Source organism: Papio anubis, chromosome 6 (assembly GCF_008728515.1).
Source record: "Papio anubis isolate 15944 chromosome 6, Panubis1.0, whole genome shotgun sequence".
Taxonomy (NCBI): domain Eukaryota; kingdom Metazoa; phylum Chordata; class Mammalia; order Primates; family Cercopithecidae; genus Papio; species Papio anubis.
In genome coordinates, this window is record NC_044981.1 from 124,568,146 (window position 1) to 124,595,427 (window position 27,282).

A 27,282-nucleotide genomic window follows, 5' to 3' on the forward strand; every position below is an offset into this window, starting at 1 on the left:
CACTCACTAGGCAAAGCCATCTCCACCTCTTCTGGGACTCAAAGGTCAGTGTCATTTTCTATTCCTATCCCCTTCCCAAATCCACATGGAATTAGAAATTCTTTTATGGCATTGTCCTCTTCCCTCTTGCAATTTCTTCCAGAATACTGCATGCGGTTTACTTACTCCCCTTATTTTCCAAGATACATAGACAATGGGTCGATGACATTTGCAAGATCTTTCAGGACCACTAAAAACTTCACTTTCTACTTGTAGAGCCTTTAGGGAACAGATCAATAAAAGCCTGTGGCATTTTAAGAATTGCTTCTCAATTTGTGGGTAAGAGGCTACTCTCTCCCTCTTCACTTAGCTCTGACTTTTCTTGCTGCAGAAGACAGACACAAGAGTGCTGATGTCTGCTCCTTTATCTCAAACCCCACAGCCATGCCCTGCCTGCAGCTTGGCCTGCCAGGGGCAGTCTTCTGAACATTTTTCTCATCTGTTCAATTCATGAAGGAGCATGGAAGCCTAGCAAATTTACTTAATACAGGAAACTGCAATTGTCAGATGTGACAAGAAATCTCTGCCCATCTCTCAGTCTTAGCTGTCAGCTAGGCCAGTCCTAGGAACAGTTGCTCCTTCACAGAAAGCAAGTGTGTATGCAATTAAAGGGGGAGGGAAAGATTTTTTTTTTTTTTGCCATATTTAGTCACACGGGTGGGTATTAATTGCAGGGGTGCTCCTCAGTCTTTTGATTCTTAAAGGGACTTAATCCAAGAATCAACACCAGATAAAAATTGGCTCAGTCGCCTGGGCACAGTGGCTCACACCTGTAATCCCAGCACTTTGCAAAACTGAGGTGGGCAGATCACTTGAGGTCAGGAGTTCCAGACCAGCCTGAGCAACGTGGCAAAACCCCATCTCTACTGAAAATACACACACACACACACACACACACACACACACACAAAGATTAGCCAGGCGTGGTGGTGGGCACCTGTAATTCCAGCTATTCGGGAGACTGAGGCATGAGAATCACTTGAACCCGGGAGGCAGATGTTGCAGTGGGCCGAGATCACACTGTTGCACTCCAGCCTGGGCGACAGAGTGAGACTCCATCTCAAAAAAAAAAAAAAAAAAAAAAAAAAAAAATCATCTCAGTGCCAAGGCGATTGAGAAAAAGGGACTGGGGAGCAACTGCCCCTTGGCCTCATGGGAAATGGCTTTCTTTTGTTTCATGACAATCTTTGGGAGTTGGGATTTGGTAGGCAGGAAGTGATGAAGCTGAGGACAGCAGGGTCACCAGGACCTACCCTGGGCTTGGAGGGAGGCTACATCTTCCAGGCCCCTATAAGTACATAGTGGTGGTCCCATGGCTGAAAAGCCCTGTTCTTGGCTCCTCCTCTACTTGTTTTACCACGTGGCTTGATTGGCTTCTTTCCAGTCTCAACTTAGATGTCGCCCCCTCAGAGAGACGTTCCCAGATGCCCCTCTCTAAAGTACTTGCTGTCACATCTCCTTGTTTCATTTACTTCAGAGCAGACATCAGTCTCACAAATGACTTGTTTGCTTATTTGCAATCTTCTCATTAGACTATACCATCCGTGGAGCCTCTGAAAGGCCCTCAGGACACTGTCACATGATGCTTTCTTACTTTGAGGTTTTTTATGTTTAGTGCCATGTTTCATGGTGGGTGGTGGGGAGTCTGAGGTGGTGGTGGCCAGCAGAGGCCATTTGGTCCAGCTGGGCTCTTGATTTTTTAAGTATTGACAATAAAGACTGGTACCACTTTACAATATGAAAATAATGATGGCAAACATTTGTCCGCACTGGTTAATTATTAACATTGCTTATAGGACTGACGATTGACTTTCTGCCTTCTGCGGCTCTATGCGTTCATACAAGGTACACAAAGGTAGGTTTAGGAAGAAGCGTTCAAAACTTGACCCAGTTTTCTGTGAGCAAGAGCTGCTTTTCGGCAGCAGTGGCTGGAAGCAGGAGCAGTTCCCATGGTGAGGTCTTCGTGAGGGTGTTGAGTTAGCAGTATCGGTAATAAAGATTCTCAGGGGAATGCAGGAAGCTTGACTTCCTGTGTTTCAGGGAAACCCAGCATATGTAGAGGGAGGCCTCCCTGCAACAGTCCACAGAAGCTGAGGATACCTGCACCCAGGCCCCCAGCCAATGCTGACCATGTTCACAGGATGTTGGAAAGAAGGCTTTCCACACCTAATGTCTGGCTAGCAATAGTCAAAGACTCACTGAGCCAAATGCAGGGGGAGGGGGAGGGAAACTGAAAATAGGAAATAATGAAAGGAAGGTAAAGCACATTAATGGAGCCAGTTCCTTAAGCTCATGCAGTTTGTTGCATGAAAAGCACAGCAGATTTTAATTACAGGGCTGATGGTATCCACACCCTCCTGGGACTCACAAGATATAGTAAGGGCAGAGTGTCTAGCCATGATGATGCAGCAGATGAAAATGACTTATCAAAACTGTTGATGCTCCCAATGCTTAGCATGTGTTAATTCGCTAGATTAAAACACGGACTAGGGGTAGAAAATTTAGGGCAATAACAAATTGAAATCATCTGACTTCCATTGCATAATGAGAGGGCAACAAGTTTAGATTAACATTCTGAGCATGCTGGCCCCATGGAAAACAGAAGCAGCTAAATATTGAGGGCAATTTTATTAAAAATATATCCTTCACAGGGTCATTAAAGCATACTGACTAAATTACCATGGAACAGCAGGAACTTGAGTGATGGGTAGCGTCTTGCAATCTATACCAGCTTGCAGAAACTGCCTCCATAAATGAGCCACAAGGAAAATAGGGAAAACAGGGGCAAAGCTTTCCATGAAAACGGAAAAATCATTCAATGGCTAATGAAAGTCCCAGATCACTTTATTTAAAAACTTGATAACCGAATAGCTACTATGTGCAAGAAGCAATCCCTCAATTTAAAATGTGTACAGAAACCCTGGGTTTAGGAAAAAAAACTAGAATTAGACTTGAAAGGAGAAAGCAAAGCTGATTTATTGCAAGAATTGGGCACAAGTGATAAGAATCTAGAAAATAGGGGAGCATCACACACCGGGTACTATGGTGGGGAGGGGGGAGGGGGGAGGGGGGAGGGATAGCTAATGTAAATGGAGATATACCTAATTAGGAGATATACCTAATGTAAATGACGAGTTAATGGGTGCAGGGTGCAACACACCAACATGGCACAAGTATACATATGTAACAAACCTGCACGTTGTGCACACGTACCCTAGAACTTAAAGTATAATAAAAAAAAAAAAAGAGAAAAAGAAAAAGAATCTAGAAAATGTGGTCACGTTAAGATGAGAGAGAGATGGATGTGGACAGATAATGATGACGAGTACAGAATCGCAGATGTGCTCTTTTAAGAATATCCTGAATTAATCTTCTCCCAAGGACATGTCCTGGTCATGATCGGGAGTTTCCCTGCGCAGTGGCCATGATCAGGGCAGAGCAGAGGCTATGATGTTAGGGCCACAAATGAGACATGATCATGCATGTGACTTGGTGTTTAATTGCTGTGTGACTTTGTCTATGTCCCCTAGCCCTTTAACTTTAAAATTCCCATCCCACCTTCCAAGGATATTTACAGGAACAAATAAATTAAATGAATGTTTAAAGAAATAGTGCAGATGAGACAGATCTTTAAGACTGTCTTCTCACAGAAGCTACACAAGTCTCATTTGATGTAGTTCATGGTAGCTACTCCGACATAGATGATTAGGCTTATTTCAAGTAAAAAAAAAAATTAGAAATATCAGATAATCCACATTGAAAAGCAAAAAACCTTTGATTTTCACTCCATGTCTTATCAATGCCACAAGTTCTCATTTTTCTGATCCAGCTCCACTTTCTTCCTTCTGTCCTCCCTTTTAGGCTACTATTCAATTCCAGTCATTATTCACTAAGGTTCTAATTGCTGTGGGATTACAATATAAAGGAAGCACAGTCTTTGACATCAAAAAAACCCTCACCATCTACTGGAGAAATGAATGCCTGCAACTGTTCTTCAAGGCTGGCTGTGATAAGTGCTTTCGCAATTGGGAGGTATATAATAAGTTGGAAGGCTAGAAGACACAATAACTTTGGAGAAGACAGACTTTGCAGATGAGAGGACATGTGAACAAACCACCAATACTGGAGAGAAAAGGGAGGGAAAGACGCACCCAGCGAAGGAAGTGTCATGAGCAAGGCATAGAAGTGTGAAAGCAGAGGCCAGGGATGATGCTAGAAAGATCAGCTGGAACTTTACTGGATGTCAATTTAAATGCCTTATGTTAAATACTTCATACATATTAGGACTGGTCAGGCCAATAAATTATAACTAAAAGGAGATAAACTAGGGCAAATTGAAAGTCAGAGAGATAAAACAGGCACTTAATAAAATACAGACGATGTCGAAGACAGATCCTAGTTGTTCCAGTGGCAATGAACTGACTGTTGCACATTTGGAAAAAAGATGCAGGGAGAGTGGAAGGCAATGGTCACCCGTGTTTGAAACCTGGGTACCATCCTACCATTGCCCTCCCACCAACCCCTACTGTCCTAGTCCACCTAGCTGACATCTCTCATACCCCACCATTCCCACATATTTTACAAAGCTTTATATTATATATTAATGAAGTAACATGCTTTGGAGAACAGAAATATAATTCGTTCAAATTGCATAATATAAAATACTTAATGCTACAGAATGGGCAGACAACTCAAAACGCTTATTCCTATAGCACTTATTTGGAACAGTTTAGATACACTACTTAAATCTGTATACTTACACACATACGCACACACACGCACACATCATTGGATTTCTCAGCTTCTTAGCAATAAGGTCTACCTTTGTTGATGCCTGCTATGTTTATAGCACCTTGCTGGGCCCTGGGAGGTGCCAGGAGCAGCTGGGCCTTGGCCCATGCTCAATACCTTCTATAAAATGTCCAGATGAATGGTCATCCTCACAGTTTCAGTGGAACTGTGCATCTATGTGCCTATTCATGATTGTAAAATGTGTAGACAATGTAGTAAAACAGCCCTGGTGGTATGGCAGAAAACTGTTCTGGGCATCTGAATGTCAGATCCAGGTGGCCTGACTGGTGAAAGGCAGTTTTTGTAACCAAGTAAGGTAATATTGAAGTTTCAGGTGATCTAGTTAGGGAAATTATAATTTTGTAATCCCTCATTCAGGATTACCAAATTACACTAATCTGGCAGGACCTCGCTTGGATGGGGAGAAAATCATCTCCAGTATAAGCAGAAAGCATCTCCCATGAGCCATTTCTGATATTTCCCATTATGCTCTGCTGAGAACCTATCTTCTGCACTCACCATCATAAATGGTAACTTGTACAGGATTTATGAGTTGAAGAGCTCATTTCTGTCAAGGTTTCAACAGAGCCCTCTGCAGGACCATTTCCAGGGGATTCAGGGGTGAAGAAGTGATTCCTGAAGTGATGAGAGAACAGCTCCATGGCCACACTACATCTACCTGTGTGCTGGATTATTCAGGCTCTCATTCATTCACTCAACAAATATCTGCTGAGGTGTTGCTAGAGGCCACATCCAGTGTAGGTATTGGACACACAGCAGTGAACAAATAAGATAATCTCTTATCTTGCAGAGCTAACATCTGGTACGAAGGTGGTCATAAAATAAAAAATTACAATAAGCTGTAATGAACATTCTGAATGGGAAAATGCAGTGTCCTCTGGGAAGGCATGTCAGGGTCTAACACATAATACACAAGGTGTAATGCTGTATTCATCCCCTCATGGAACTCTAAATTTCACATGTTATAACACATATAAATCAAACCTAGGGGAAAAGAAAAGGGTACCACCAAAATGGGAGCTGATTTTGGTGAGTCAATCTACCTGTATGCCATATGGTGGGCATGAGGGCATACTGAATGAACAAGAAAGTATTTTTCCTTTTTCTTAAACTGTTAAAAATTATCTTAATTAACACACAACTCCTTCTTGGGGGGAACTGTGGTTTCATTTTTCAAAATATCAGATGTTATTTATAAATCAAACCAAACAAAATAAGCTAGTTAGGGCTCCAAAAAGTACAGCCCACAGAAGGCCTTGCATTTTTTTCTCTCTTGGTGTATGAAGAAAACCTTAATGCCAGGCGCATTTCAAAGCCCGACTCTGGCTCTGGCTGTGAATTTAGCTTTGTTACTTAACACACATTTCCTTCTGGCCTCTCATGTAGATTGGCTTTAAACTTCATAAAGTTAAAAATCATTGCATAATTCATTCTCTTTAGAAACATTCCAGTTCTTTTTTTACTCTGTCAAATTCGGCAGCAAGAACAGAAAATTCAGTGACAAGCACAGGAATATTGAGACACCAAACGCCCTGCTACGGGGTGAAGAGTGTGCCGCCTTCCGCACGTGCATCCAAATGGAGTGTTCATTGCTGGAAGTGTACCCTGACCATGAAATGTCAACAGAGATTTTTTTCCCCTCATGGTTCAGGCACAAACAACAAAGCAGACTTAGTCTTCTGAAGTTCGCAAAATGGCAGAATGTTTATCTTCGGAGTGAGGGAGGGATGGAGTCACAGAGTAAACAAAGAATTTTCAGAGGACATTTCCTTACTTCGGTTTAAATTATGGATGTCACAGAGTGGTATAATAGACACTGGAGACAGAATGGGGGAGGGAGGAGGATGAGGGATAAAAAACTACATATCAGGTACAAGGTACAGCACCCAAGTGACATGTTCACTAAAATCTCACACTTTACCACTACACAATTTGTCCATGCAACCAACAGCCACTTGTACCCCTAAAGCTATTAAAATTTTTTAAAAAAATAAAATGTTAATGACAAAGACAAACCTTTTTTCTTACTTTGATCAAGGTTTTTCAATCTTGGCACTATTCGCATGTTAGACAAAATAATTCCTTTTTTCGGGGGGACTGTCCTGCTCATTGTAGGATATTTAGCAGCATCCTTGGCTTCTACCCAATAGATGGCAGTGGCAATACCCCCATTCCCCCAGCTCCTCCTTCCCAATGCCAGTTGTGACAAGTGAAGATGTCTCCAGGCATTGCTAAATGTCCCGAGGACAAAATTGCCCCCACCTGAGAACTACTGTTTCGTTCATTTCTATCCCACATGCCTTGTAGACATAACTCAGAACTTCTACCAACAAGCTTGTCCAGCCCTGTGGCCCATGGGGCACATGTGGCCCAGGACAGTTTTGAATGTGGCCCAACACAAATTCATAAACTTTCTCAAAACATTATGAGATTGTTTTGCAATTTTTTTTTAAGCTCATCAGCTATGGGTCGTGTTAGTGTATTTTATGTGTGGCCTGAGACAATTCTTCTTCAGATATGGTTCAGGGAAGCTAAAAGATTGGAAGCCCCTGCTCTACAACATTGTTCCAATTTCAAAAGGTTGAGAGCTAGAATCTAGGACTTCCAGAGAAGAACTAGGATGAGCCACTGATCCTTCGCTTTGCTTCAGAGACTGTGGATTGCAGGTCACAACAAGTAGCTGGGCTACAACCTCGATCTTTATTTTTGACCCTAAGAAAATGCATCAAGTTATTTTATTTCATAAAACATCTACCACTATTAGCAGGTTATCAACCAAATCACTTTCTGGCTCAACTTGCCAAATTTCTGGCAAACAGCTATTCCGAGAGACTTTTTAGTCAACAGATTTTGCTAGAGCTCCTAAATACTCAAGGTGGAAAATCTTTCCAATTCCTCATTGGTTTATGGTCATGTCACGGGTTCTTTTCTGGACTTTATTGATTGCCACTAGAAATAAGTTACTGATACTCATCAGATATGCCCTTAGCACCGAATTCTAGGAAATACTGTACCAGTGATATTCATAAAAAATATGTAAATATTAGTTATAATTAATTTAGCTAATTCACTTGAACAAATAATCTGTTCATTATTTATATTTTCTTCTCCCTTCTAAACTTTCTCCCCTGGCCAAGTCTTATAACTGTCATGTCTAACGAGAGGCCTCACAAATCTCTTTCTAGAGTCGCTTTCCCCAGGTTGTAATCCTTAATTTCAGTTTCTAAACATCACAAATAAATATTGACATATTAGACCAAATAATTCTTTTGTGCAATTCCATGAAAATCACATCAGCCTCAATAAGGCTCTAATATGGTAAACGGCTAAACATTTCTTGTTCTAAAATTCTTAATTACCCTTGTAGATATCCCCATCAAGAAATAGAATCTATTTCTCTATCTTTGAAATATGAGGTATGGAGTGACCATTAGCTTGAAATGACCAATGGGACATCAGCAAGCAAGCAAACAAACCCCCAAAACACTTGGGCCTCTGAGTTCCTCAATTTTCCCTGCCACTGCCACCACGTAGATAACCTGCCACACTAGAAAATGAAAGACCTGATGCAGCAATTGTAAGTCTGCCAGCCCCAGTCAAGCCACCAACTGACCAAAGATGTATGAGCAAGCACAGCTGGGATCAGCAAAAGAACAGGACAGCTGAGCCCAGCCTGAACTGCCTACCGCATTTTGGGGTGGTTTCCAATACATAAGGCATAGTCCCAACCATATTTATTTTAGAATATGAACTTGCTTTACTATTTCAAATGAATTCTAGAAGATTCAGCTGTGTTTATATGGCAAGGCAATTTAGTTGGTCAAGATGAGATCTACCAATTCCAACCCTTATGAAGAACAAACTGGATTGGTCAGTAACGTGTTGATTACTGCTGGATGATAGATAACATGTGATTAAGACAGGAAAAAGAAAAGGAAATTACTGTGGAAGGGCTGAGTTGATGCCCTTCCAGCAAGTATATTAGACATGAAGACAAGCAAGTGTATTAGAACCTGCACCCAAAGGTTGAGTGGAAAAGAGTTATTTTTTCGTTCCATTGTACAAGTAGTTCATGTTTTAGAAATAAACTCTAGCCTAAAATTTCAGTAGAATGCAGGATGCATTTTCTCATAGAAATAAAGATATAAATTACAGATAGTAGCTCAGGGTAGCCTACAGATTTCTTTAATCCAGAACATACATGAAGTATTCTGTATTGACAATAAAAAAATGGAAATAATAGAAAAATAAAAATAAAAAATACAATTCTTAATTATGCTAACATTAAAACTGTACTTAAAGGAATATATACACACACACACACATATATATAGCCATGTAGAAAATGCTTATGATTTAAAGTATAAAGCAAGAAACAGGTTGGCTGTGGCGGCTCACACCTATAATCCTAGCACTTCAGGAGGCCAAAGCAGATAGATTGTTTGAACACAGGAGTTCGAGACCAGCCTGGGAAACATGGCAAAACCCTGTCTCTACAAAAAAATACAAAAATTAGTTGAGCATAGTGGTGCACCCAGGAGGCTGTGGTGGGAGGATAACCTGAGACCTGAAGGTCAAGGCTGCAGTGAGCTGTGATTGTATCACTGCACTCCAGCCTGGGTGACAGTGAAACCCTGCAGAAAAAAAGAAAAGAAAAGGAAAAGAGAAGAGAAAAGAAAAAAAATCCTATACACACAATGAATATAACTATAAACACCTAAGTAGATACGATGAGAAATCAGTATACAAAAATCAGTCAACATGATGGGATTTACAATTAACTTTTTCTCTTTTGGAATGCCCATAATGTTAAACTACTAGCATTTCTTTAAATTTGTCTTTTAAAATATTATACACACACACGCGCACACACAAGTCAAAATTTAAATATAAATATTGAGACCTGTACAATATGAACTCAGTCTCTCTCTTAAATTAGCCCCTTAAGACCATCACTCAACCAGAAACTCTGGCTGTAAGTCCTGCCGGCAGCTTGGGCTTTCCCTTTCCCACCTACTCACTGCGCATGTCACTGCCAGTCACCAGCTGCTCCTCATTCTCTCTGCAAATCAGGTCAGTGCACTCAACCACACCTTCTGCATTCGGCCCAGGTGGCCCCTTCCTACTGCCACCTACCTGGATTAAGTCCTGGTACCTCTGGCTCAGCCTCTTCCAATAAGATACTTCACGATGAAATGACTTGGTTCTGCTGATTCCCGAATCATCCTGCAAACACATACTCCCTCTCCTCACCTTCCATGTTTAACGTCCAGCTCTGGCTGGATCACTTGCCTGCTTACAGAGAGCAAGCCCTCCAGAACCTCTTCAACCTCCCTTTCAGGCTCATTGTCCACTATCCCTCACTAATCCCAGTTTCCATCTCCAGGACTTTTTTTCTCTACCAAGAATGCCCTCTCTCCCAACATAATTATCTGAATCCCACCTACCTTTCAAAGTCCAACTCATATAGTATCCTCTCCTTGAAAGGATATTCTGCCCTGCTAAACATGCTTCTTCCTCCTGAATGCGCCTCCTGAACTTTTCTTCTGATTAAACATACACAGCTACCTTGAATTGTGGTAATTGGCTGCCTCTTTATTGCTTTCCTACTAAATTATAAACCCTTGCCTTTGAATGTTTTGTTTTTAATCCTATATAGTTTTATGCAGTGTTGGTAACAAAAATATATTTGCTTAATAAGCCAATAAAAAATAAGGTCTAAAAAAGCAACAAATTTAAAAGTTCAATGACTTATTTTTTCGAGTATAACCTCTAACAATCATATTTTGACAATCTCACAGCTGGGTTTTTAAGAAGTCAAATTTCATTGGTACGCTCCAGATAACACCCCCACTCCTTCCTCTTCTCTTTCCCTCTCAGACTCTCTGCAGAGTGAGAGCCTCATCTCAACTTGTCTCTGCCCGTATAAACACAGAACTTTTGACAGTTTTATTGTTAATACTTATAGACCTGACCACGCAAGGCCCTCAAGATAGGGTTGTTAAAGGGCTAGAGCCAACTTGATTCTCTACATCTGAAACACTTAATTACAGAGCTCTTCTGGAATAATCAAATCATATGAACTCTACCCAGCCGGATGGAACAGAAACATTGGCTCAGCTAAAGAGTGGGTGTTTTCCTTAGACCGTGGAATCATGGCTGAGGGTCAGGACCTGAAATATATCGAGGTGGATAATTGATGTATAATAATTTACAAAATTATTCTTTTAGGCTACAGAGCTACAATTCACAGTAGTAAATATGAGGACCTTCTTAAGGGATCAGAAATATGAGGATATGCACAATATTATTCACATTTTACAGGTCAGAAAATTGAGGCACAGATAAACTTTCCAAGGCTACCAGGCATTCTAGCTCCAAAAGCTGCACTCTTACTATTCTGCTACAAGATATTTTGAAAAAAAGAAAAAGTGAAAAGAAGTCAAAAGGCAACAGAGTTCATTGATTATTCCATTGAACAGTCACACCATGCCATTCTCACACCCTTGCAGACACATTTGACCATGAAAGGTTCCTCAATGAAAGGTTCCTCATTATCTTCAGAATCCATATTTCTCACATTGACCTTGCAGTTAACTCAAACCCCTAGGTCTGGAATGCTGTCTTCTCTACCTACCAAAAACTATACATCCACAAACCATATAAACGCTCAGCCCTGCTGCAAAGCTTTTCCAGAAAAATATAAATGTTTGAAAAGGATATTCTGCTACCAATGACTGTTTAAGCCCAGCCAAGTAACTGAACCATTCCAACTTCAATTTACTCATGAAAAGAATTTGATGATGTAGGAGGTTATTTCAATTCTAAAATACAAACCCATGTTGATCTTTCTCATTCTTGAACTCACAGATTATCTATTATCTCAATTTAGTTTGTTTGTTGTTTATCCTTGTGGGCCATTAAAACTACCACATGTGTTTCTGTCTCTCCATTAGTCAATAACTAAACTAACGAGCAATTAGTGAGCTATGTGCCAGATGCTCTGCTAGGCACCAGAGGGATAAGTATATCACCAATTTTCACTTAGTAACTAGTGAAATTTTCAAGTCATGCCTGAGTCAAGAGTTTAGGAGACATTACAATGTATAATGGAAACCAAGGAAAGTGAAACTGTGGATAAGGGGGGACTAGTGTATTTATGTATTTAATTGATTTCTGACGCTATCAGTAGCCTCCAAACACAGATTGTGTTTTTCTTTGGTTTTGTTTTCTTCACCACAGGATCTTCTGTGCCCAGTACAGCACCTGACAGATAGAATACAATCAAATATTTGCTAAATAAATGATTAAAAAATCAGAGAACCTTCCCACTCTCTTTGGAACTATAGAACATCCAAAGTGATGAGGGCCTCTGCATTTATACTTGCTTAAATAAGATTATGTGAGAAAAGTTTAAAGACACTTAGTATAGTGATTATCAAATATAGTTAACACTTGGAAATGGTGGTGCTTTAAAAAGATATTAATAGATAATATGAAAATCTCCATCTCAAAAATAATGCATAAACTATTTAAAGGAAAATCACATCTCTAGGCTTTCAATGTTTGTTCATTACTTTTTCATATATTTTTACCATCTGCCAAAGGCAGTCATATCAAAGGGTAAAGAAAGATAGGAGGAAAACTTAGTAAGAATTATATTAATCTGTTTGCAAAGTAGAAAAAGATTCTCATCACTCAACCTTATGAGCAGGAAGAGGGAAGGCTGTTTGAGAACCATTTACTTAACAGAATCACATATTTTAAACACTTCCCTGAATTCACTGCACAAACAACATGTTTGCAGACTTCTTAGATCAACCTCCAACAACGACCTATTCAGGAGTTAAACATTTTTCATCAAACATTGGATTTTTCCTTAACTCCAGAGATTGCTACAAATCTTCTGAAGTGTCTCAATGGCTTCAGGCTAAGAAGAGATTTCTCCCTGTTATAAGAAGCAAGACAAATTAGCCATTTCACTCTCAAACTGCACTAATGATCACATTCTTTCCAAAAGGAACTCTAGAAGACCAAATGCCCCGAGTTAAGAACATCAAAACTAACCAGCTGAAGAAACTTCCCAAGTGTAAGACTCTGCCATTAAAACATTACTGAGAGGGGACTCAAACATAGCCTTTATTCCTTTGTCATGTTTCTAGCTCCCAAACCAAGCACTGATGGCAGTACTGATACATAATTTAAAAGCACACTCCCTTCCACTTTGTAATACCAGAACTCTAATTGGACACCCTGAAGCTTAGGACTACTAGCCATACAAATAGTAAACTCTTTGTCCACGATTCACTCACCTGTGTATTTTCTGTAGATGTTTACTAGGCTTTTATTATATAAAAATACCCCAGTCAGGTGCGGTGGCTCACGCCTGTAATCCCAACACTTTGAGAAGTGGGTGGATCACCTGAGGTCGGGAGTTTGAGACCAGCCTGACCAGCATGGTGGAACCCCATCTCTACTGAAAATACAAAAAATTAGCTGGGCGTGGTAGTGCATGCCTGTAATCCCAGCTACTCGGGAGGCTGAGGCAGGAGAATTACTTGAACCCGGAAGGCGGAGGTTGCAGTGAGCTGAGATTGCACCATTGCACTCCAGCCTGGGCAACAAGAACAAAACTCCGCCTCAAAAAAAAAAAAAAAACCAAAAAACACCAGTGGTAAATTCCACTCTCCTTCCTTTTTCCCAACTCTCTCTCTCCCCCTCTCTTTCACACACACACACACACACACACACACACACACACACACACACCACACCACCAGACCGATTAGCTAACTTAGTGGAAAAGACACCTAGATGCTGTCTTCATATGTGAATTTAGCTCATAGGACTAGTGAGGGAATATCATTATCATGGGAGGACACAGAAAACATACAGGACTCTGAGCCACTCCTAGTTTTACCCCTCCTTAGCCTGTGACTTGCCTTTTCTGATCCATCATCTATACAAGAAGAATAGCAGTGACTAGCACCCACAGGCCTCTCAGGATAGACTTAGCAGGCAAGGTAACCCACCACTTCAGAGCACAGATTTAACCTCAGGCTAAATACTGCTCTGGTCATTTCATTAGCCGTGTGACCTTAGTATCAATGTGTCTGATGCATAAAAAATGTTACATGATCAGCCCCTGTCATTTCTCCTTTAAAAATTATAAACCACTCTACCAATATTCACTTCTATTATCTAAAAATGCACATAAAAAGATACCTAGTAATAGAATATTCATCAAATGGTCTTTCAGGGCCCAGCATCATCTCCTTCCTTATCGCCAAAGCCAGCCTGCCCTCCCCAGATAGGATACTCACATCTCCCACATGCTTACAGAGGCAGACGGCCAGCCATAATTCCTCCACTCAGCAGCCTTTGAAGACTCAGCCAGCTGTATCAGTTAATAACCTCACTAAAGGTTATCCATCAGAAAGAAGGGAAACAAGTCCTAACTACTCTAGTGAGAGAAGTCATTAAATCCATACATGGCTCCTATACAGTCTGCCTGGCATTCATGGAAATAGCATACACCATAGGAAAATGTTACCAAAGCACACAAGTATTTAATCTAAATATTAAATTACCTTTATTAAATAGCCTACCAATCAATTTCAAAGGTAATCTATCTTCAGAGAATCTTTCTGATTCTCTACAGTTCTAACCATTTATTTGCTCAAGCTGTAAAATTTTTCTTTGGGTTCCATAGCCATTTCAATAAATCAAACTTGCCTTTTCTCCCCTTCCTGTTAAATAGTAAAACCATGTAGAATAGTTCCTAGACTAAGTGATTTAACCTCATTCCTATTTGTCAGAAGCAGGCTGCACTGATTTTTTTTTTTAACACTCTGATTGAAAGTCTTCTTTCTAAATGAGAATACTATCCTTGGAATGTTGGATTTCATTATTGGCTAGTTTCTGTTTAATCTTGGAGAAATCTCTACAAAAGGAAACTATATTATTTTCTTTCCAGGAATTTAATACAATTGTTCCATACTCTTAAGAGTTTGACATGGTTCAATTTCTCATGTTTATAAGCACTAACAGATACTAATATGTGAATAAAATGCATGATGCAACTTCTAAAAAATAACACCCAGGATATGTTATAACAATGTGCTATGCTGTGGCTGGACAGACAAATTTTTATTTGTCCAGCACTACATGGTGTGGCCTTATCCCTCCTGAATGGTATATCCAGACCAACATTTGAAGATGTCCACTATATCTTGTTTTAAAATGTTTTCTGTGCGTACAAAATACTTACATAAAATGACTGGAAGATTTTTATAGGAAATTTCTTAAATAATTTATCATCAGAATGAGTCATGTAGAAGCACCAAGACTAAATTAACATCCCCTTCAGATGTAATGGAAATCCCATCTTTTCTCTGGGGACTCATCTAATTCTCTCTTCTATAATTTTTTGGAGAATACAGTAAAAGCATTTAATACAGTAATGGTATTAGCAAAACAAGGACTTATTTAAGAGGCTTTACTTGGGTCATTACAAGTATTATAGAATTACAAGATAAAGGGTGTGGGCTTCTGGAGATTACTAAAAAGTTGATATAGAAATTCCTCATTCAGAGAGAAGGGGGATAAAACTTATTATTCTAAGCCAGAAAGTCTACACTGTGAACTAAGCTCTATATCGAAATAAGTATTTTAAATCTCAGAAATGGGAAATGATCATAGAGCCCTCACTTGTGACCTATCAAAGTCAGGTTACCATCAAGTTTTATTTGATGTTAATAATAACATTACCCAAAGTATAGTTATCTTGTCATTAATTTTCTAGCAGCTTGACCAAAATGTTTATCAAAAAGTATACTACAAAAAATTAACTTCAGGCTAGGTTTGTTGTGAACTGAAATATTTTTCCCCAATCCTAATATTTAAATAGTTAAAAATAATGGTATGTTTCCTATCATCTCCCCATCACCCCTCCTTTCTAAGCACCCCAGTCTCCAGCAATCATCATCTTACTCTCTACTTCCGTGAGATCAACTTTTTTCGATTCCACATGTGAGTGTAATCATGGTATTTGTCTTTCTGTCCCTGGTTTATTTAACATAATATCTTGTGGGTTCATCCACAGTTATAGTTAAGTTGGAGGAGTAAATTTCAGGAGCTCTATTGTATAGCAAGATGATTATATTTAGTGACAATAATTTTTTTTTAATTTTGAGACAGGGTCTTACCCTGCCGGCTACAGAGCAGTGGTACGATCTCGGCTCACTGCAACATTTACCTCCTAGGCTCAAGCAATTCTCCAGCCTCAGCAACCCAAGCAGCTGGCATTATAAGCACACACCACCATGCCCTGCTAATTTTTGTATTTTTTTTAAATTATACTTTAAGTTCTAGGGTACATGTGCACAACGTGCAGGTTTGTTACATAGGTATACATGTGCCATGTTGGTTTGCTGCACCCATCAACTCGTCATTTACATTAGGTATTTCTCCTAATGCTATCCCTCCCCACAACAGGCCCTGATGTGTGATGTTCCCTGCCCTGTGTCCAAGTGATCTCATTGTTCAATTCCCACCTATGAGTGAGAACATGCCGTATTTGGTTTTCTGTCCTTGTGATGGTTTGCTGAGAATGATGGTTTTCAGCTTTATCCATGTCCCTGGAAAGGACATGAACTCATCCTTTTTTATGGCTGCATAGTATTCCATGGTGTATATGTGCCACATTTTCCTAATCCAGTCTATCATTGATGGGCATTTGGGTTGGTTCCAAGTCTTTGCTATTGTGAATAGTGCCACAATAAACATACGTGTGCATGTGTCCTTATAGTACCATGATTTATAATCCTTTGGGTATATACCCAGTAATGGGATAATGGGATAGCTAGGTCAAATGGTATTTCTAGTTCTAGGTGCTTGAGGAATTGCCACACTGTCTTCCACAATGGTTGAACTAATTTACACTCCTACCAACAGTGTAGAAGTGTTCCTATTTCTCTACATTAATTTTTGTATTTTTTTGTAGAGATGTGGTTTCGCCATGTTGCCCAGGCTGGTCTCAAACTTCTGGGCTCAAGCCATCCCCCTGACTTGGCCTCCCAAAGTGCCGGGATTATAGGCATGAGTCAAATGCCCAGCTGATAACATATTCTTGAAAAATGTAAACAGTGGCTGTTATGTGCTGTCACCACAAAAGTGATAACTATGTGAGGTAATGCAATTGTTAATTAGCTAGATTTAAGCATTCCACAATGTATATAGACTTCAAAATCATGTTGTACATGATAAAGCATACTGTGTTATCTGTCAACTAAAAAAATAGCATGTAACAAAGGCCCTTATCTGTTTAAGCATTTTGGAAATCTCATTGTAAAGACTGACAGATTTATTGTTTTTCTGACAGTGTCTGACTTTCCTCCCAGACATTAACTAAAAGCATTAAGGTTTATAATGGTGTCATTGGAGAGTTCATTAAGAGAGGCTCTCCATGATTTCTGGTAGAGTTAACCTGTGTCAACTCCTATCTTCAGCAAGGCTAGCAGAAGGCATTGCTGGGCTGGATGGAATCAGAAAGCAAGTACAAGTTTTCAAAACAGGTGCTACTGTTGACATAATATGCATTAAACATTCTGCTTGTGCATAGCTCCTAGAAGAATGGGTACTTCCTCATTTTAATTTTTAATACAAGTTTCTGTATTCCACAAAAAACCATTCCTGGGAGAATTTCCAGAATAATATGTAATCTGACTTGCATATCTTAGTATGACACCAAAGCTGACTCTCCAGTATTTGGAGACCTAATAGCAGAAAAAAGATTCACAGGTTGCACTTCGAAGTTACAAAAGCGGTTAGCATGGCAGTTGGCTTTGCCTCTGTTTCAAGAGTGGCCCAGAGGTAGTGGAGAAGTAAAACAAAGCTGGAAGGGGTCACTCTGTGGTTCCTAAGAATGCACGGCTGCCAAACTTAAAGGATAAGACAAAACTGTACATTCTAGAATCAAAGAGAGTTAAAGATGAATGAGATCCTAAAGATCAGCTAGCTCAGGCATCATCAATGTTCATTGTGTTTAAGAATCAGTTGGGATGCTAGTGAAAGCTGCACATTCCTAGTCCGATCCACTGAGATTCTGATTCAGCAGCAGGAGGCAGCCGTGGTACCAGTAGTGATACATAACATTTCTAAAGCACTTGCTTTGTGCCAAATACTGTGCTATGTTCTTTATAAATATCACCTTATTTAATTCTCAAAACAATCCTATTGGGTGGGTACTACTATTGCCCCCATTTCACAGAAAAGGAAATCAAGGTAGAGTGACTGAGACATCTGTCCAAGGACATTCTGCTAGGAAGTGGAAGAATAAGAGTTGAAACCCAGACAGGCTGGCTTCAGAGTTTGAGCTCTTAATCATCACCCTGAACTACCCACCAACAGGGTTAGGGTGAGGCCCAGGACATCAAGAGAATGTCATGACTGCAGTCAATCTTTTCTGAATGAGAAAATGAAACCAGGAGAAGTGCAGTCTCTAATCCAAGACAAAAATCCTTCAGTGCATTTCCAGGGAGAAATCCACCAGTGGATGACACCAACTATTCCTGAATATTCCTCAACATATGCTCCTCGAGAGAGGAAAAGGACGGAATGCATTATTGAAAGCTTTCTTGTTGGTTCCTGCTGTGTTACCATGACCAAGGTGCTGTTATGGGGCAGAGTTTCTATCCTTTCTGCCCAACTCACCATTCACTCAGAGAATATGACACACTCTGTTCAGCATAAGGGACCCCCAATCATGGTGATTCTTAAAAGAAAGGGAAAGCAGGAGGGAGAGATGCTATTCCTAAAAGGAAGGTGGTAATTGGAATGAGGGAGGTAAGTTTCATGTAACTTGAAGGAGAAAAAAAAAAAAGATGTGATTCTGATATGCCTCCCAACTGTGGTCTTTCTCCCCCTAAACTGACCATTCTGAAATCTCAGTATATATCAAAACATTATTATTATTATTATTCTTGCTTTGTTTTAACATATGAAAGCAGGCAGACTACCCGGAATAATCAGATCTACCCTATGCTGGAACTACTCACATACATTCTCTTAAAAGGTTACAAATATACTTTCTAATGGCCTTTAATGCAGAACGAGGCCAAAAATCTCACGGATTTATTGAAATTGTCCCTTTTTGATGTTAAACCATCAGGGTAATTTAGGGGGTCCATGAGCAAGAATAACAAGCATCCATTCCGAATGAAAGACGAGCTAGCATGACCGCAACGCAGACGCATTTTCAGATAACAAGTGCAGGGGATCCGAATGTGTTCCTGTCCCAATGACGCACACTGGTGGCCACGTCAAACCAACCTTCATCACTTCCACCTGCAGGTCCTCATTGAGCGAAGGCGTCACTTTCACGGCATTCAGGATCTGATTGAGCAGCTGCTTCTCATCAGAGTCTGTTTCCATGGATACAAACCTCTCTTCCGACAGAAGCTTCTGTAAAGAGGCACAAGGCAGTGATCACAGATAGGCTCTCCCCTGTTGCCTTATTTGGTTGTATCTTATTATGGATTGATGATCAGTTTTCTTACCGGGGAGGCATGTAGCTGGAGGCCATTAGGAAAGGACTTATGTATGCTATGTGCCAATAAAAAGAAAAATGTGGCCAAGGGTGGTGGCTCATGCCTGCAGTCCCAGCACTTTGGGAGGCTGAGGCGGGTGGGTCACGAGGCCAGGGGTTCGAGATCAGCCTGGCCAACATGGTGAAACCCTGTCTCTACTAAAAACACAAAAATTAGCCAGGTGTGGTGGTGAGTGCCTGTAATCTCAGCTACTCAGGAGGCTGAGGCAGGAGAATTGCTTGAACCCGGGAGGCAGAGGTTGCGGTGAGCCAAGATCGCACCACTGTACTCCAGCCTGGGCGACAGAGCAAGACTCTGTCTCTAAAGAAAAGAAAAATGCACGCAACCCTGAGTAAACGGTTTTTGGCAAAGACCTTTTCCTGCTACTGGACTATTCATTCTAAATGCCATCAAGTGAAACTCTGATGTGCCGGCCATATAAGGTATTTAGGTGGTGGGGATGGAGAATGATCATGCTAAGAGGAATCTAGCCCTACCCACTAGTCTCACACACACACACACTTTCTAAATGTGGTTTCATCACAGGAAAGAAGGTCTTGTAGACAAGATCATTTCTCAGGTTTTTATCTTTTTACTTCCTAATGTGACCTGTCATTTATCCAGGAATTATTTAGGAATCCAGAAATCTTAATGTATTTCCCCATCAGAAAATGCATCCCCCCAAACCTCAACCAGAAGACATTCATTGTTATGAGGACTCCCAGGAGTCCACCTCGCAGGATAGGCTTTCTCTATCTCTTTCTCATTTTCATAAAATTTTTTTCCAGATTGTACCAAAACCCCCCTGCCCACAACTTCTACTCCTTCATCTTCCTCCAGAGACACACAGATTAAGCTTCTAAAAGATCTGAAACCAGCTATCAGGTCCACCCAAGTCTTGTCTTCTCCACACTAAACCTCCTCAGGCTCCTCCAAAAGTTCTCTGCCAGATAAGGTTTCACTTGTGCTTAGAATGTGGCCTCAAGAGTGGTCTGATACTAACTAGTGATACATAATTTGGATCACATTCTCAGGTCAAATGAGCTTAGTTGGTTGTCACAGTACATTCTATGCCTGTGAATGAGGCATAGAATTTCACCCTCAAACCCCTAATTCTTGTTCACAAGGACTGCAATTAAGCTACTTTCCTCCATGCTGTCTTGGTGCAATTGATTTTTGAGACCCCAGTATAGCCCTTTATATTTGTCCCTATTCAATTTGTTCTTCTCCAAAGGGACTTCGAGTTGCAGCCTGTGAAGAACTTTGAGAATTCTGATCCATCCAGTGTAATAACTCCCTCTTTTACCTTCACACCACTGAAGATCTTGAAAATAATATTTCAAACCTTTCTACTTAAGACTCCCTGAAATTTTGCCTATATTCTTTCAAAAGGACTTTTTTTTCCCAGAATCATGTGGTATACTCAAGAAAGCCCAGAATTAGAGTTTACATACAATTTATTTTTATTTAAAGTGATAAAAACTGAGAAGCTCTAAAAATATGCCTAAAGTTAACAGGAGGTAGCGGGGGATGGTAAAAGGACGGCTCACAGCCTACCAAGTTGCTTCAGTTAACACGATTCAGTAAGCCCTTGAAAACATGGCACTGCAATTTAGAATATTCCAGGGTTAAAGAAAAAAGGGAGAGAAGCTAAATGCAAAATCTACATAACATTAGAGGAAAAGGAACAAAAGTGGCAGATGAAAACAAATTCTCAACTATTTTTATGGTTGGCCCAATTACGTTGGAGAAAAGCAAAAGGTTTTTAATAACATTATTGATAATGTTTAAAAGATTCAAATACTGCTGTGTATAAAAATACACATTATCTAATTCCGATCTGCTGGGGGAAAAAGAGCTGTTTTCTCATTATTTCATAAGTTTCCCAATACCTTAAAAGATATTGGGAACTTCTCTGAACTAAAAAAGCTAACTATGAAGCAGTTTGCACTGACATAAAAAGACATCTGACAAATGCCACCGTGGTTTATCCATGGCCACACTGAACAAACTCCTGCAGGCTTCAACTTCACAGCGCTTGTCTCTTAGAGGCCAATCACTTTAAAAAGTATATGTATTTACATAGTTAGCACCTTTTTACTATCAGAATTAGATCCATTATGTTTGGTGTAAAACACAAACCAAAAAAATGTATTCAAGCAAATCTGACTTCTTGTTAAACCAAATTTCCTTTTTCTTCCCAATCTTGCTCTGGAAATAAAAGATAATAATCCACTCCTCAATCTAACTGTGGAATAAAAAAACAAAACAAAATCTTTCCAGTTTACCATCAGTTTTTATTATATAGAACCATAGATGTTGAATGTATAAGATTTGAATTGGTATGAACTTGTGGTCTCTTTTTTGGGATCCCTTACTCTCCTGAAAGATGTCACACACACACACAAAAAAATCCCTATTTTTGTGGGCTTAGCTACGTCCACATGAATCAGTGTCTGATCACAAAGGTTCAATGAAATAATGCTGTGTACAGAGAAATTCTGATGAATATAAGAAAATCCTGCTATTTTCTATGGTTATTTCCTAGTTCAATCACATTTCTGTCTGAGTCTTTAAACAGCCAGTATTTAAAATGTTAACTATTTGCCCTTTCAATGCCAAAGTGGCCTGTCAATTTCTATCATCCCATTGCATTCAGTCAAAGCCATACCTGCATCCCTGCCAATGCGTGTTGGGCCAGCTTCACATTCTTGGATTCCAAAGCCAACTGGAGAGGCAGCAGGCATTTCTCCCTGGCAAACGCAAAAATAAGGACAACATGTGAGCTCAGTAAAGCTGGCAATCAAGTGATGTAAGCCTTATGTACACCCACCCCCAAATACCACTACACACATACACAAAAACTATAACCAATAATAAAAATGCACATGGGCTCAAGAGAAAACACAGCAAAGAAGCTGTGCAGAAATGATAGCCCATCAACCCCTTGCCTTCTTGGTATGGCTACAGGAAGAGCAAACACAAGGACTTTTACTAATTATTACCTGGTACACTCATTAGTACACAATGGGATCCCAGCCAGTCTGTGAACATGCTTTGTTCTTTCCCAAATTAGCACCACTCACTGCTCACACCCAGCACACCTGGGGGTGAACACCTCTAGGAGGCATCATTAAGTAGATTCTACGCCTTGCTTCTACCTCTTCCTTACCTGGAGATTATATGCATCACCATCAGCACTCTGTCTCATCAATATATACCAAAATTCTATTAGTTTGTCAATTCCTCCCCAACTCAAAGGATTCAACAATAATTTATAAATTTAACATTTGCTCTATAATCTCCATCAAGTAGTAGATCTGAGTCTTGTGACAGGTTCTTAATGAACATGTTTCCAAGACAGAAATACAAATTAACCATCAATAGCATTGGCCGATAAGAGGTGCCTAGATGCAACATTATCTAGAGTCAGGGGAGAGACAAAAAAAAAAAAAAAAAAAAAAAAAAGGAGAGCTATTTGGATATTTTAAAGCTTAGAAAAAAAAGGAGATTAAAATATTTTAGGAATAAACCAAAAGACAAAAATATCTGTTAGAAGCATCTACTTTAAATAATTAAACAACAGACCAAGAATTTTAATCAACCCATTATTTCCCTATGGAGTTACACTAGCACAAAAGTGAAATGTGACTTCATTTTACCAGGTTTCTCTACCCCTACTTAAACCAGAGCAGCCCCACTCTTATCTGTTTTATATTTTCAGCATAAACTGAAAGATACATTGATTTTTAGAGTGTGAAAGCTACCACATTAGACTATAGGATTTCATCGTTGGAGGAATAAGGGTTCCTGTTGTAGAACACAATGAAATACAAAGTTCATTATAGCTCTGATTTCTCCCTGTCCACTCTGCAGCTCTGCTGCTTTTCCATGGAATCCTTCCATCAGCAGCTTCACAACCGATGAAGTGAGAGTCACACACTCCTCTAATATAATGCCAGCCACACAGACTACAAAAACAATCAGGAAAAATGTTTGCCTACCTAATCCTCACCTTGCCCCTCAACAACCCAATGTTACAATATCCATTTTTATATGACAATTAACACTACAGCCATTTTTCATTAGATTCATCCTTTGACAGATGGATAAATTACCCAACTGTGTTACATCCAGTTGGGTGGCTATAACTTTGTCACTGTTATTTTATTGTCAGCTTGTCACAATTACAAGACAAACACTGTGGTGCAGTCAATTAGTGCAGGAATAGCTGATTTTTTTTTTTCCAATTTTGTTTCTTTTATTCAATGTTAACCAGTTTAAGAGCTTAGAAAAATTAAACGGAAGCATGAAGATAGAGTGAGAAGTAGCAACCAAGGGCAAATGGTATGCTAACAGAAGCAGCACAGAACTTCATCTGTAAACCCTTGAAACAATCAAATTTCCACCAGGATTAATCCACTGTGAAAGAACTTTCCACTTGAATTTGGAGTCAGATTGGCCAATGAAAGAGCATAATAGCAGGGAACAAGCATGGGGGTCCAAAAGTCTTACAGCCTAATAGTCCAGGGAAGAGGAAATATATCCTGTAGCTATGGGCTGAAAATGTACAAGTATTTACACATTACTCACCAAGGGCACCCAACAAGATTGGATGCCATGTCCAGCAGCAACAAGGACCCTTTTGGAAATCCTCAACCTGTTGACTCTTGGAAAGCAGCAATATGTTCACCTATCTATATTACTCTGCCATCTGCAGTATTAGCCCTTGAAATCCTTATTCCACTCTCTCACCTGCTTATACATTCACATGACTGATACTGTTGACCTGAGCCAGGTTGCTGACAAATGCTAGGATTTCCAGGTTGCACCACTACCAGGGGCCATCACCACCATGCAAGCCATGGTCACCAAGCAGGACTGGTAGATGAAGGTGGTTCAACTAGGTTTTGGCTGAGTTGAAAAATATGAGTGGTTAGTAGAAAGAACATGGGCTGTGGAATCACATACACGTGAATTCAAATGCTAAGCACTGATAAGTTTTGTAGTCTCAATCGAAATACTAAAATCTGTGGGTCTTAACTCCCTTATCCATAAAAAGGGCATTTTAAGACCAATCCTGCAGAGTTGGAGTACAATATATAGATAATATGTAGTATAACATATGTATCAGAGGTTGTCAAACTTTTTTGGTAAAGAGCCCCATAATAAATATTTTAGACCATGCACTCCAAATGGTCTCTGTCGTAACTATTCAACTCTGCTAAAGCACAAAAGCAATCACAGACAATTAGTAAATCAATGAGTATGACTATGTTCCAATAAAACTTTATTTACAAAAACAGGCAAAAAGCCAGAGTTGGCTTACAGGCTGTAGTCTGTTCAGCACTAATATAGACAAAGTGCCCAACACAGATCATGATCTTCCGCATGCAGATCAAAAACAATTTTTCTTTTTTTTTTTTTTTTGAGACGGAGTTTTGTTCCTATTGCCCAGGTTGCAGTGCAATGGCGTGACCTCAGCTTGCTGCAATCTCTGCCTCCTGGGTTCAAGCGATTCTCCTGCTTCAGCCTCCCAAGTAGCTGGGATTACAGGTGCCCACCACCACGCCCAACTAATTTTTTGTATTTTTAGTAGAGATGGGGTTTCCCCATGTTGGCCAGGCTGGTCTTGAACTCCTGACCTCAGGTGATCCACCCACCTTGGCCTCCCAAAGTGCTGGGATTACAGGCGTGAGACACCACGCCTGGCCTCAAATCTTTTTATGTACCCAGAAAGATTTTGCACAGGACAGGGGCTAACTGTCCTGGGAAGGTCATAGCAGAGGCAAGCATAGCATCAAGATCTCCCTTAGAAAATGAATGCATTGCCTGGACACCGTGGCTCATGCCTGTAATCCCAGCACTTTGGGAGTCCAAGGTGGGCGGATCACGAGGTCAAGCGATAGAGACCATCCTGGCCAACATGGTGAAACCTCGTCTCTACTAAAAATACAAAAAAATCAGCCGGGCGTGGTGGCATGTGCCTGTAGTCCCAGCTACACAGGAGGCTGAGGCAGGAGAATCACTTGAATGTGGGAGGCAGCAGTTGCAGTGAGCCAAGATCACGCCACTGTACTCCAGCCTGGCAGCAGAATGAGACTCCATCTAAAAGAAAAGAAAAGAAATGCATTGGGGAAATATCACCATAGACAAAAATTTCATCTGGATATTAAACCAAAGCACTCCATCATTCAACCATTTATCCAATCATCATCCATTCAAACATTTGAGTGCCTCCTGTGTGCCAGGCAGCATGCTGAGAGCTAGGGAAGGGCCAGCAAGGAACGGGTCACAACAGGTACCTGCTTCCATTAGTATTCATGGGACAAAGAAAGAAAAAAGAAAATTAGCACTTACTATTTATCTCATCTTAACTGTCACTACAACCTTCTTGCCCTTATTCTAAATTTGAGAAAATTGAGGTTTGGAAAGGTTTTGTAGCCTGCCCAAGGCCACACAGTTAAAATGTGTTGCAGACAACTCAAACCCAAATTCATCTGACTCCCAAGACCAAGTTCCTTTCAACCTCTTTGGTCTCATAAGATCAGAGCAAAACTAGAATAGATGTGCTTCTTAACCTGTTTTAGTTCTTAAACACACACACACACACACACACACACACACTCTCACACAAAATCTGGCAAAGGACCCTCTTCCTAGAGGAGGGTGCCTATCATTCCATAATCCTCAGGTCCCCAAACCTCAATTCTACATGGATCCCAAGTTAGGAGTCTCTGTCCTTTATGGTAAAGAACTCTGCTCAACATTCAAGGTCTGTATCAGAGAAGAGGGTAGTATAACCTGGCTGGGGTTCTGCTAGGATGGCCTTTGAAGAGATGCTACACTGAGCCCTGGGTAGCTGTGTTTGTGTGTATGTGTGTGTGTGTGTGTGTAGGTGTATGTGTAGGTTACTATAAACATTTTATAGTAAATAAAATTCTATTGTTGAAATTGAGGACCAATATTTTAAGAAAATGTCTACAATGTTAATAGTGCTATTTATTGCAAAGTAGTTGCTTCTGACCCTATCTTCAACAACAAAATAGATATTTACTTAAAATGAAATGCTTAAAAACAGGGTTTTTTGCTAGTAAATACTAGTAAGAACAAAAGTGTACCCACCAGTCTAATGCTTTTAAACAGCTAACAAAAATCAACATGAATGAGGAACAATTTACTGTAGTAGTAACACGGTTGGTAACAGGGCCATAATAATCTGTATCCAAGGCCTCTCATCCCCTCAGACCCAGCAGCCCCTAGAGTAGTACCACAAGCCTCAGATCCTGACTTCAATTGGAAATGAACCCATGTGCAAAAGAAGGAAATTCATGGGGCATAACTAATTTTGCTGCTTGCTCTGTGATATAATAAAAACCCTCCTACCTTCATTTTCTTCTACAAGTGATTTTAATGAAAGAGAAAACAGGCCTGTTAATTGGGTCTCAGGATGAAATTTATAATGAAAATGCAACATGGCACACACTCAATCCCCTTTGCACACACTGTACTGGAATAAATCATCTTTTGATCTTTCTAGATGCTGCCTCATTGGGAAAAGGGCATGGCAAAAACCAACATTCGATTACATTAAGCGATTATTTTTAATGCAGAGGCACGTGCAAATTTATTCTTGCCTAATTAAATAAAGGCAGTGGCCCCAGGTTTCATGTCCTGACATGCCATTATTTCTTAAAGAAGAATAATTAGCAGTGCTGCATATGCATGAGGAAGGCATCATCCACACTGTGATGCTGCATCTGGTCATGAAGAAGAGACTGAACCTATTTCCTTAACTGCATTGTCGTGGTTAACAGACCAGCTTTATTAGGCTGACAGGTAA

At 40.1% G+C, this 27,282-nt stretch overlaps 2 protein-coding genes across 4 annotated transcripts in view; one reads left to right on the forward strand and one right to left on the reverse strand.

Annotated features, from left to right (window-relative positions):
• Positions 1–27,282, reverse strand: part of ARFGEF3 (ARFGEF family member 3) — a 185,491-nt gene that overhangs the window by 118,331 nt on the left and 39,878 nt on the right. For all 3 annotated transcript variants that reach the window (XM_003898113.5, XM_009205990.2, XM_017958286.2), the window contains 2 exons: positions 22,111–22,192; positions 19,183–19,314 (listed from right to left, as the gene is read on the reverse strand). In XM_003898113.5, the coding sequence (XP_003898162.2) occupies positions 19,183–19,314; positions 22,111–22,192 (214 nt within the window). The remainder of the gene's footprint in view (positions 1–19,182; positions 19,315–22,110; positions 22,193–27,282) is intronic.
• PBOV1 (prostate and breast cancer overexpressed 1) lies at positions 11,113–11,517 on the forward strand. Its single transcript, XM_031667396.1, is given in 3 exon segments — positions 11,113–11,194; positions 11,197–11,456; positions 11,458–11,517. Coding segments are annotated over 3 exon segments (402 nt in total).